Source organism: Salvelinus fontinalis, chromosome 35 (genome assembly GCF_029448725.1).
Source record: "Salvelinus fontinalis isolate EN_2023a chromosome 35, ASM2944872v1, whole genome shotgun sequence".
NCBI classification, from domain to species: Eukaryota; Metazoa; Chordata; class Actinopteri; order Salmoniformes; family Salmonidae; genus Salvelinus; species Salvelinus fontinalis.
In genome coordinates, this window is record NC_074699.1 from 21,669,940 (window position 1) to 21,682,772 (window position 12,833).

At 43.0% G+C, this 12,833-nt stretch overlaps 1 protein-coding gene across 3 annotated transcripts; it reads right to left on the reverse strand.

The window, feature by feature from the left end:
• Positions 1 to 41: 41 nt before the first annotated feature.
• Positions 42 to 12,362, reverse strand: LOC129834544 (SAFB-like transcription modulator). Of its 3 annotated transcripts, none has more exons than XM_055899639.1 (19): positions 12,058 to 12,362; positions 9,649 to 9,736; positions 9,357 to 9,565; positions 9,117 to 9,144; positions 7,357 to 7,834; positions 6,689 to 6,732; positions 6,169 to 6,281; positions 5,761 to 5,910; positions 5,302 to 5,417; positions 5,057 to 5,208; positions 4,805 to 4,965; positions 4,579 to 4,718; positions 4,303 to 4,483; positions 3,964 to 4,088; positions 3,416 to 3,589; positions 2,731 to 3,228; positions 2,495 to 2,642; positions 2,213 to 2,373; positions 42 to 476 (listed from the first exon to the last, which is right to left on the reverse strand). In XM_055899639.1, the coding sequence occupies exons 1-19, from the start codon at positions 12,190 to 12,192 to the stop codon at positions 374 to 376; spliced, it is 3,204 nt and encodes a 1,067-aa protein (XP_055755614.1). In that variant the 5' UTR covers positions 12,193 to 12,362; the 3' UTR covers positions 42 to 373. The 3 variants fall into 3 exon arrangements, with proteins under 3 accessions (XP_055755614.1, XP_055755613.1, XP_055755615.1); XM_055899638.1 differs by having other exon boundaries at positions 3,416 to 3,592; positions 12,058 to 12,361; XM_055899640.1 differs by lacking the exon at positions 9,649 to 9,736 and having other exon boundaries at positions 3,416 to 3,592; positions 12,058 to 12,147.
• Between the last annotated feature and the right edge of the window lie 471 nt (positions 12,363 to 12,833).

Genomic DNA, 12,833 nt, shown 5'->3' on the forward strand with positions numbered 1-12,833 from the left:
TATGTGCACTTCATGAGTCAAATGTAGGAGCGAAGACAAAATGAGCAAGATGTATAATTTAATAACCTTCAGAAGCACCAGGGGCATAACTAAAAATGATGGTTAAAGAATACATTGATCTACATACAGTTTCAGTTAGGGGAAGAGGAGTTAACATCAAACTTGTTACAAATAACTAAAGCTGTACAATTCTATTCTAAAGGTAAGTTGAACATTATGTGCACAGGGTTGTTTAAGTCACAGCACAACTGTTAAGAAACCATACATTGAGGTAACCTATACAGAACAAAACATTTCTATAATCAATCTTATGGCTAGAAACCAGCCTCTTAAAAAAAATTCCCCAAAAATAAGCTGAAGCTGATCTGGGGAGTTAGAACCGTCGGGCTGCTCCTTTGAAGGGCTTGAATCCGCCAACACTGGACATGGAACTGTTGGTGATCTGCACTATTCTGTTCATTGCAGACGAAGAGTGGCTGGAGAAACAAAAATACATTTCTGCCTAAAACAGTGTTGCATAAATACATTGGTACTTATCACATTTGGATTCATTGGAATTTTGTACATTAGTTTTAGTTTACTGGGGTATTTGGAAATGGCGGTATAGAAAAACCGTGGTGGCTAATACCGTTGAATCTACTTTAAGTAAATACCTGCAATCAGTTAGGTGAAATGACCACGTGCTTCTTTCTCCTGTCACAATTTTTCATTATGAAAGCTTACTGGTAGTCCCCAGTCACGTGGTTGTTTACAAGCACACAACGAGAGACCAGAGCCTTGTGTAGCACACGCCAGGTGATCTAGTTAGTTATACCTATTAACTGTCTAAAATGTGCTAAATGCTCTGTAGTTGTGCATTTGGTTTGCATGTTAGCCATCTAGTTAAGTGGTTAGCTTCTTTCAAAATCAAGCTTTGCTTGGTAACAGCAGAGAATCCCCCTCCTGGATCAAGAGCCTTGCTGTCTAATATTTGCTTTGTGGATGCAGCAAACTGTGAAGCATTTTTAGTTACTTGTATAGCTGGGATGTCTGTCCTGCAAATACTTTAGGTCAGAGACTATATAAAATGTTCACAATGTCGTATTTAGTTTGTAATCCATGTAAAATTCCATAGAGAATACTGAGGCGCAGTGGGGTTTGAAAGTAGCGCTCCTTATGTTCAGTGTAGGTATTACGGCATATCCTGGAGTGGCAAAATGACGGTATGGAAACATGGATACCACCAAAGTCTAATTCATAGTGCTCAGACAAGTCCAGTACACATGACATTCATTTCAGTCACAACTATTACAGATTAAATCCACCCCTCCCATCTCCATAGACCACCTGCTCTTGATTTCCTTGTGCTATTTATTTTTCAACTGTTCTGTGATGTCTTACACAGATTCTCAAACCTTTCTAAAATGGGATATTAAAATATATATTTTTGTTGTTGATTGACTATGGCTTTCCTGATCGACCAACAGTGCTATTTGTAGGGCTCATTTTGGAACAATGTTATGACTGTTTAACCACTCCTGAACCTGTGACCAGAAACAGGCTACACAGGAACAATCCCAGAATAAGTGGGCGAATTGGTTGTATGCCCAATATACATAATTCTTCTTTTGGTGGCAAGAATATTGTATAATAATTTAAATAGAAAAACTTAGGTGAGTCAAGTGTTGTTTTGCGTATCAGTTTATAAAAAATGTGCCATGGAATCAGCACGTATTTTGCAACCTGTATGGTGCCATGGTCAACATTTTGGTCCTCAAATAAAACTGGTATATTTTTCTATTCATGACAATTTTCTCTCTAATTTTGATCTTTAATAAAGGCCAGACAAACAAGCTCCCCTTCTCCCCCTTCCACTTGCCTCCTCCATATTTGCAGTAATGCACCAATCAGTTGGTTGTAATTTTAGATAGAGCTAACAATTACACATATTTGTGTTAACTCCACCTTTCCTATTCATAATATCATTAACAAATCTTTTTTTCCCATAAATGTTTTTTTTTATAAATTAGTATATTTGAGTTCAACCATATGTGTTGTAATATTTGTTCCGTCTTTTCTGGTGGATGAAACTGGAATTGCAACCAGCTTTGTAAAGCTTGTTTCAGAAAGGGTGATATTTAGAAAAAAGGTTCCAATTTCAATTAACTGAAAGTGAGAGGTTGTAATCTGGATAAAGGGAAAAGTACAGTCTTAATGCAACGGCAGTGAACACCTTGAGTGTGGGGCCATCATGCTGCCACGGCTGTCTCCCATCCTGCGGCTGTCAGGGAAGCCCCCTCCCTGGGATCCAGCCCCACCATGCCACTCCTTCCTGGGGGCTGGCAGGTCCCGGCCATGCCGCTCCACCACCACCTGGCGGCCAGAGCTGAAATGCTGGGTAGAGAACAGGGGAGATTGTAGTTATGAATTCCCTATCTGAAATGTAACTAAAATAGAGGAAATGGAGGTTATTGAATGTGTAGATTTAGCTATGGGGGATTTGTGAGGTGCTGACCTGGTCTGCCATGACCATGGGTCTTCCTCCATCCCGGCCACTGAAGTTGGATCTTCCTCGGCTGGCTGAGGAGCCTCCTCTGAGAGCAGGCCCCTGGCCATCTCTGCCTGAACGCTCTGGCCGCATACCTCCGGTACGCACAGCTCCACTACATAACCACAGAGACAGGATTATTACAACAAAAGGCCATTGTCTACAAACTTAAACAAGCACACTAGGCATCCATCCATTCTGACCGTATGTCCCCCTTAGGTGCACTCATGCCGCCGTCATTCTTCCATCCTGTATGCCCAGTATGAGTAGCATGACCAGCGTGCCCGGTGCCTCTGGGGGAGCGGCCGGTATGAGACATGCCAGGTATGGGTGCTCTGCCCCCTGCTGGCCGTTCCGGCATGGGCGCGGCCCGGCGCTCCGGCATGGGCGCGGCCCGGCGCTCCGGCATGGGCGCGGCCCGGCGCTCCGGCATGGGCGCGGCCCGGCGCTCCGGCATGGGCGCGGCCCGGCGCTCCGGCATGGGCGCAGCCCGGCGCTCGTCCCTGTCTCGGATCTCTCTGCGGTCTGTGTCTCGGATCTCTCTGCGGTCTGTGTCACGGATGTCTGCGCGTGGAGTTGGAGGAGGCTCGGCCCTGCGGACAGTCTCAAAGTTCTTGGGGTAGCGTTCAAACCCAGAGGTGTCCCTGCGTGCAGCGGGGCGGGACTTCTTGGCCTCAGGCTCACTGTTGAAGCGGTTACGTCTGAAAACACCCCACACCCAAAATGGATTGTCAGATTCTGTCAAGAGCTGACTGTTACTGGAGGGGGATAGACATGCTAAACTGCTATGTGGGCTGTGTGTAGCTTGTTCTTTGCCAGTTTAGGTTCAGGTTGCTTTATTTGCAAAAAGCACTATATAAATAAGAGGGCTTATCAAAGAGGGCCTACCTCTCAATGGTGTTGGGCTCCACGGCTGCAGCCTCGGGGAAGCCTCTGCCTCTCTCTCGGGGGCTGAACTCAGTAAAGCGGTTCTGCTGGCGGTTGTAGTCCGAGCCCTGGTTGAGACGGCCCTCAGACTCTGGCTGTATCTTCTTGTTTCCATTCCAATAGGGATCATCCCTCCTGCTGAAACATTCAATGGAGAATGTTTTAACTGGGCAACAAGTAAACTGGTGTGGAATACCACTTTTTGAGCTTGGTCAGATATGATACCAAAATGTATCTTTCACTTGATGGTCAAATTGACATCTGCTGGTCATGTCTGAGACCAAGCATCCCTGTCTGCCGTGGGATGCAGACAGACCAGGATAGTATGCGAGACAAGTCTGTGTGCAGGGGACGACGACAAAGCAGTACTGCACAATCTGCTCTGTAACCTATCCTGCAACTTCTTGGACATAATGGTGGAAGCTGGTTGTCCACAATCAAAGCCTCAACTACACAGAACAAACCCCAGACAAACATCCCATCCCCAACTACAGTGTGGCCTTGTGTACCTGTGGTCCACATCGCGGCCTCTCTTCAGGTTGTTTCTCTTCTCCTGCTCGTAGCGGAGCTGCTCCTGCTGCCTCCTCAGCTCCTCCCGCTCACGAGCCATACGCTCCGCCTCTTTACGCCGCTCCTGCATTACAGAGATATAAACGTCAGCATTACATCATCAATCCACTAAAAGGTTTGCTCACAATTAGCTGCTCAAAAATGCTCCTAGGAGCCTTTGAAAGAGCACCAGAATGAACAATGAGTAAACAACTCACCTTCCTCCTGTTATTTTTACAACAATCAACTAAGGTACAGCCTAGTCGACTAAATATCCTTAATGATTTGAGTCCAAGCACCTGCTCTATGCGGATCCTTTCTCTCTCCAGCCTTTCCCTCTCCATGCGCTCCCTCTCCAGTTTCTGCCTCTCCACCTCAAGCCTCTGGCGTTCCCGGAGCAGGTTCTCTCTCTCCTCCCGCTCCCTAATCAGACTGATACGCTCACGCTCTCGGCGTTCCCGCTCCGCTATCTCCCGCCGCCTGACGGGACAGGAAGTCACAGAAACATTAGTACCCAGGATCCTTACGGTAATACAGAGTAAAACAATTACAGTAGGAGTTTGTTTCAGGCTGACCTGCGAAGCTCCACAGCCCTGCGGACGCGCTCCAGCCGGACCATACGCTCGCGCAACCTCTGCTCTTTCATCTTCTCAAAGGGGAGGATGTCTTTGCTGCCTCCCTTGTTGGAGAAAACTCTAACTCTATTCATCTCCATCTAGGAAAGACAAGCATGTAGAGGTGAATTATGAAAAAGAAAGTTCCATGATCAAACAGTCAGATAGAAAAAAAACTGCGACAAACCTCGTCGGGAGGCATGAAATATCTGGGTCTCCGCTGCATCATGTTGTTGTTGGTGGTGAAACCCGGCTTGTCAAATCTCCCCCTCCTGAACGGTGGTCTCACTTTGTTGAGGTCTCCTTTGGCATGATCAATCACCACCATCTTGCCAGGGCTCTTGGTCCCTACACAATACAGGACACAGAGGTTAATTTTTACTACTTTACTAATCAACACAATACATAAAAAGGAACCTGAGATAGGGAGCATACATACTTCCACCATGCTTTTTATCATCTTTCTTGGAGGCATCTGGGCCTGAGCTGGATGTTGTGCTTTTAGACTCCTGCTTCTTGGATGAATCCTTGCCGTCTTTGTCTGATGGCTTGTCGGACTTCTTCTCCTCTTTTTTGGAGGATGGCTGGGTTCTTTAGGAGGGAAAAAGAGCAGACACAGAAATGAATATTTATTTTAAATTTCCCCATTCTGAAAAAGACAGATTGTGTTTCTTCCTCACTTACTTGCTAGTGCTAGTCTTGCTTGTTGACACACTACGTTTGTCACTCGATTTGATTGAGCTGGTTTTGTCATCTGATTCCTTCTTCGAAGGTTCTTTCTTGAAGGGATCACTTTTAACCTGAAAAGACAACAAATACGCAGTCACAGTATTTAAAGGCTCCGTCACAATTCTGAAGCAATGTAATTTCAATTAATTGAAGAACAAAGGACCATGAACCTTTTTTCTCCCTACAACGAAAATGACAGAGCGCATGTTGGCTCAATGGCTCAGAAGAGAATGTCAGCCAATGTTGTTCTGTACAAAACTCTCAAAATGGCATCTTAAAACCTTCAGAACTCTTGACGTTTCTATGACGTCACAAAAGATAGAAGTCAGAGAAAAGATTCTGAACTCTAAAATTGTAATCGTTCTCTGAACATTCTAGCTGAACAATGTGGAAAACAACTGTTTGTCAGCTTACCCTTTCAACAGATATCTGCTGGCCATGGAGTTCTGTGCGGTCCAGGTGGGAGATGCACCTTCCCACCTCTGCACTGGAAGACATTGTCACCAAGCCATAACATTTGGCTCCAGGACTGCGAGCATTAGTAACCACTTTGGCACTAAAAACCTGCGGAGACAGGAATTTGTTTAGTGGCGGAGCAACTACATGCTGCTTGTAGAGGGTTGAATTAAATGCGTTAGGACACATTTCAGTTGAATGCATTCAGTTGTTCAACTGACTTGGTATCCCCCTTTCCCTTAGTAAACCAGTAAATTGTTTCCATTAAGTCAAAGCAAAACCATGACAACCATACAGTAAGAAACAACAAACCCCAGTACCCCACCACAAGAAACCGTTTATGGGTGTTTTAAGTTCTAGGCTTACCTTCCCATATTTGCCAAAAAGGTTTTTCAAATCAGCTGCTTTGGTGTTGGAGGACAGGCCGCTCACCCATATGTTTCGAGTGGAGCTGCTTGCACTACTACTGCTGATACTTCCTGAAATAGGGTTGTTTAAAAACATACATGCACTGTAGAGGCTTTTACATGTAAAATGTCTACACATTGTACAAACTAATCTATAAGAGCCTAATGTTACTTACCGGTAAGAATTAAATGTTAAAATGCAGGTGCTTTTGACAAAAGGAAATAATTTGACACCTTTAAAATGCCAAAGAAATGTACTTTTTAGATATGTGAAGAAAACTGGGTAATACAGTACATTACACCAGTGGTACTAAAATTCACAGATCAATTGTTTGTTCTGACGCTAGAGAAAATAAAGCCATTTTGGCTGTCCAGTCAATACTGCACATTAATTACATGCACTACATAAAGGCCTATGCTTGACCATCGTCTGATCATTAGTAGCGACATCTTGAGAAATGCATCTGTAAAATGCTTACCTTTGTCATCTTTTGTGGCCTTTCCATCTCTGTCCTTTGAAGAACTACAAAGCAGATTTCACAACAAATAAAAAGAAGCAAGAGATGAGTGCCAATATATGAAAGCCCCTGCGGAATATGACGTACACCAGGGCAAACAACTTTTTTTGTCAAAAAAAGTAAAACACTTTATTTTTCTGTATGTATTTTTTAAAATCCCCACGGGCAAGGCTTGCATTTGGACAAAACTCCCATAATGGCCTTTTTCATTGCTTTTCCACGGGTGATATGGGTCATGTTCTCAGCCAATTTACTCCCTGGACCAATGAAATCTTCAGTATTGCGTTCGACTTCACAGCGAATCATTTCATATGTTTCTGACAAACTGACATCACAGGGACTACTGCCCCTTTAAAAAAGCCCTACGTGGGAACTGGAAAAGGCAAACGTGCTGGAAAGGTGAAAGTAACATCTGTTTTCAGCTCCTGGTTAATGACACAAATTACCCAACTTCAGAAAAACAACCAAATGAAAGTAACAAATGGGAGGCTCATTAGGTACATCAATGAACATTTCTCATTAGGAAAAAAAGTTACAAAAATCTTGAGGCTACCCACAATGCTGCGTTCACAGTGAGCTGGAACTTGGTAGTAGTATCTTAAAGAACTGACATAGCTAGAAAGACAAACCTCTTTCCTTGACCTGATGCCCCAGTAGACGAGGGGCCTTTCTTCCCAGAATCCTTGTCTTTGTCACCCATTTCAGTTTTCTTCGAGGCCTCTCTGCTTTCCTTCTTAGAGGAGTCAACCTTCGTCCCGTCATCCTTCTTACCATTTTTATGGCCTTCCACTTCCATCTTCATGGCATCCTTGGGGCTCGTCTCAGCAGAGGCCTCTGGCTCGTCACAGCCCTTGTCTGCCTCGGAATCTGGAAGTTTCACATGTTTACCTGTTTCCAGGAGGTCATCACCATCAACATCCAGCGTGATTGCATCTTCATTCTGGAGTGTGACGGATATGTTATCGTCCTCGTCTTCTTTAGCGGAGACGGCAACTTCAGTTTCGATCTCCTCCACTTGTTCAGCCTCCGCCTCGGCTTCTGCCTCAACGTCCTCACTGGGTGGAGGTTTAGAATTTTCGCGAGTACCATCATCTGTATCAGTTACATCTGAGGGATTTAATAAGGATAAAACATGGCAAAAAAACAATGTTTAACATTGACATGTCTGTTACTTGACCTAGAAAGTAGAATAGAAAGCAAGTTAAGTATTAGTGGTCATCGAAGGGTAGAAGACCACAGGAACACACAAAACATACATTCCTCATTGAAAAATGGTGGTGCGGTTCAATAATCTTCATGTCATTTTCACCACCAATACTTCTTTTGCGATCCTTACAGTTATGAGTACTGTACAGTGAAGTTACTCTTCAATGCTCCTGTCATTAGGAGCTCCATTCCAGTTCTTCAGTTTGAAGAGAGAGCATTTGTTCAAATGAAAAGAAAATAGCATCTGTCCAACTTCTTCCGTAACCCCCAAAAAATCTGTGCCCAAAGCCATGGAGGTCAAATTCAGTCTCATTTGATGACCGTTCTACTGCCGAGGGCTCTCCCATCAGTCTTTATGGTCATCTCCCATCAGTCTTTATGGTCATCTCCCATCAGTCTTTATGGTCATCTCCCATCAGTCTTTATGGTCATCTCCCATCAGTCTTTATGGTCATCTCCCATCAGTCTTTATGGTCATCTCCCATGTCTTCTTTCCCTCATAAAAGTCTGTCTTATTAAGTGACTTGGGAAGGTTGACAAAAAAATAGATATCATCTTTAATTGTCCTTGTGACTGTAGTGACAGGCTCAAGTCCTTAGCAAATGTGTCCTCAAGACTGTACATCATGTCCTGGTTGGTCTTTGAGCATTCTTAGCGATGATTTCTTCTCTCCGCCTGAGACATCTGTACTGCAGTTGGGTGCTACAGGAGGATGGGCCCCGATGGGCAGGAGTCCCCCATGGTATCGTCAGCGCACACTGGATCTCCCTCTAACTCAGCTTGACTTCTTCCGGCATACCTTTCTCTCACCTTGAAGAAGCCTGTTGATTACTGAGCTTTTTATTTTGAGGGAATGTGCCATGCAGTCTGTATGGTTGTTGGAGCCCCATTGCATCTCAGGCCTGGAAGAGTAGGTAACATCCCACCCGCAAAAAAAAAGTCATGTGACAAAAATAAGCAAGTCCTCCACAAACAGGATGTCCCTTCTATGTTGTATTCATGAACAGTGAGTCCTGAATAGCTGGCTTGCTGAGTATCCAGCCAGCAGACAAAAGAGATGGGAGGCATAAAGGAGAAAGGGGGCATAGCAGATTCTTACCTTCACGCAAAAGGGGCTACCTACAACCCCCCCCCCCCCCTCCCAAAAAGTAATCAATTCAACAGGGTGTGAGCACAAACATACCTTCTTCAATGTCATCCTCGTCTCCCTCCTGAAAAAGAGACCAATGTGAAAGGTAAATACACATATAAAGACAGTTTCAGTCTACTGCCTTACTAAAACCGGGTTAACCAATCTGAATACCAGCATTAACATTTTTTTTATTAACTGATCTGGGTATGGTAACCCAATGATCTCTAGTCTACTGTGAGAGTGGGGTAAACAAACATACCACAAACGTAAACATATTCATGTGACACTAACCTTGGAAAAATATTTGTTTTCCTTGGTAGGAGATTCATCTTCCTTGGAGAAGGAGAAGTATTCATCTTCCTTGGAGAAGGGTTCCTCTTCCTTGGAGAAGGGTTCCTCTTCCTTGGAGAAGGGTTCCTCTTCCTTGGAGAAGGGTTCCTCTTCCTTGGAGAAGGGTTCCTCTTCCATTGGATTGTCAGTGTCAGAGTCCACTTTCTTTCCTAAAGAAGTAATGGAGTAATATCATCCAAAATGAAAACAGAAATATTGAACAGTAATTGAAATATTAGGAATGTCAAATTACCTTTAGCTTTTGCATTTTTTTTATTAGGCGTGTCTGCTGGGAGTGGAATTTCAATTGTCTCTGCATCTCCACCTTCCTCCCCAATGGCCTGAGAAAGTATTTTTATTTTTTTAATAAAACACTATTGTAATTACTAGTCATTTATCTGATATTAATTTAGCTGCATGTCCCACCCTTATATTTAGCCTCACAATGAAGTGTTTTACCATTTTCTTTTCAGGACAACAAGTAGAACACAAAACAATTGCATTCATGAGTTTTATTGACAGATCTCTAAAAAATTTGGTCCGCTAAAGCATAAACCTGATAAAAATGTATTTATATGAATGCTCCAAGTACAGAAATTGTTTGCTCGCTGTGATATTAATATCCAACTAGTCAGTGACAACTGAAGTTTGTGACAACAACTATGTGAGCTTATTACAGTATTATAGACAACATGGAACAAGCTGCAAACTGGACAGTTTTATCTCAATCTCTTCATTCAAAGACTCAATCATGGACACTCTTACTGACAGTTGTGGCTGCTTTGTGTGATGTATTGTTGTCTCTACCTTCTTGACCTTTGTGCTGTTGACTGTGCCCAAGAATGTTTGTACCGTGTTTTGTGCTGCTACCACGTTGTGTTGCTACCATGTTGTTACCATGCTGTGTTCAGGTGTTGCTGCCTTGCTATGTTGTTGTCTTAGGTCTCTCTTTATGTAGTGTTGTCTCTCTTGTTGTGTTTTGTCCTATATTTATATTGTATTTATGTATTTTTTAATCCCAGGCTCCATCACCGCAGGAGGCCTTTTGGTAGGCAGTTATTGTAAATAAGAATTCGTTCTTAACTGACTTGCCTAGTTAAATAAAAGTTAAATAAAAAATGTCACTATGCTGTTCTTGGTAGAAGTAACCCATAGCCTTCCAACAACTCTTATGTAGCTTGTGAGCGTAATAGAGCAAAACATGATTCTCTCACCTTTTTATAGATAATAGTTTGTAGGGCAAACCATTCGGACTACAGACATTTTAGTAAAAAGACCCAGCCCTGGGCCGCTTCGGGATCCGCCCTTGTCTCAAACACCACTCTAGCTCTGCCACTCTTAAATCACACAGAAGTATGTAGTTCAAACACACTAACGTTACCGTACATTTAAGACGCACACCGGCGATACTCATTGGGTTAAAAAAACGTTTGTTAGTCACCAAATATGAGTTTCAATTTACAACTATCGTCATTTACTGCAGTCACGGCCAGGATGTACGTCCAAAAACGGTCTAAATAAAAATGTACAAGCAACTGAAGAAAAAAATGCCTATTCCGCACCGCCAATGTAAATCACTCACATCCCAAGGATCCCTGATAGCACTACCTTATTGCCATGGACAAGTCTGAAGTCTACAACAGCTCAATACATTGCAGTTGCCGAAGAGGCATTGTTTATTCCTACATACCGGGTTGTCACTAGTTACCACAAAGTCATAAACCCAGCCTATTTCTACAATTTAACTTAAAATCTAATTTTAAACCTAGCAGCTAACCCTAACCACACTGCTAACCTTACGCCTAACCCCACATCGGTGGTGAACGGTGCAGTTTAAGGTGATGGAGGGCAATTATTTATTTTTTAATGATTTTTTTATGAGCATGGTTTTATTTCTATTACAACATATTTGATGACTGTCATTCATATTCCATTCACCCAGCTCAATGTAACATTGATAGGTTTAGGCTACTACATACTACTTGAATATCCCCTAAACTTTAATACCCCCTGTAGTAAATATTATCTTAACTCTTATTTTTATTAAATAAGGTATTGTAAGTAAGCATTTCACGGTAAGGTCTACATCGGTTTTATTCTGCGCCTGTGAAATTCTGCGCCTTTTATTTGAATTATAGACGTTAGTTAACTCTGATCAAGGTATTTCGCGAAATTAGTTAGTTAGTTATCGTGTGGATGTGCTGTGGGCCTAAAGCAACCTAGTTTTCTAAAGGAGACAAGTAACTTGCTAGGTAGCTGTGCACATGCTGAATGCGATAGATGTCATGGCCATTTAACATCAGTTAGCAGCGCCCCCACACCGACTGCATTGATGCAGGACATCAATGGGCTACCTTGTCAACCTGACGCTACAAAGCCAGGCCGCGAGCACGCAGTACTGCAGTTGAAAAACAAGTCAGCATCCAACGGTAACGTTTGCTAACAGGCTAAACATCTTAGTTGGCAACTACGAAAAAAGCAAGCTGTACATAGATACATATTCATCCCATAACAAGTTGGATAGCAAACCAGTAGCTAAACTATCTAGCTGGCAGCAGTTGAGGACGGACTCAATAAAATTCGTACAACTGTTTGGTAGCTAACATTAGCTAGCGGCATTTAGCTTTGCCTTCGCCATGTACAAATAAATTGAGCTCGTTACCTGTTTCAGCCTGGCAATTAGAACATTCTTCACACCTGTGATATCTAAATTCCTTCGCTTGAGTTCAGATTTGAGATCTATAACTCGTAATTCTGTTATTTTCTTTGACTCCGTTGAAATGGCACCCGACGCCATTTTACCTCGCTGGATGTGTTGTAAAATTGCGTTTGCAGAAGAGAAGCACGCAATGCCCCCAATGTTATTCTTCTTAAAGTGTGTATTGGCGGATCGCAACCAACTCAAATATGCATACACTGCCAACTACTGTACTGGAGTGGGACGCTGGTCACGGCGTCCTTATTCGTCTATCTTCTTCTATGATATCATGGCGGTCCGCAAACAAACGTATAAAGCGCATGCCGCCACCTTATTAACACAGATAGTAGAACATCTTTGTTATTAATCTATTTCTCTTATCAAGCCCTTTGTTTCCACCTACTGGTCTGGAGTGTAAATTCATAACACTGTGTGACACAAAAGGGAAGAAAAATCACTATACCAACTAACCCTACATCCATTAAAACCTCACCCTTATTCCACAATGTGGCCTTATCTGATCCTACACCAGGCTGGCAGCCTGGGAGGACTGGACACTATCGTTCAATACACCTTGTAACTCCTCTGCAACAAAATCTTGTACACCCAAGTACTTCAATGCAGCTGCCACCCCAACATCTATTTTCTGTGATTTACATTCCATTTCTGCGGTACAGTTGACAACCATGGCTATGAATGCTAAGAACCCAACCTTACTGAAACCTATGTTATTCCTATCA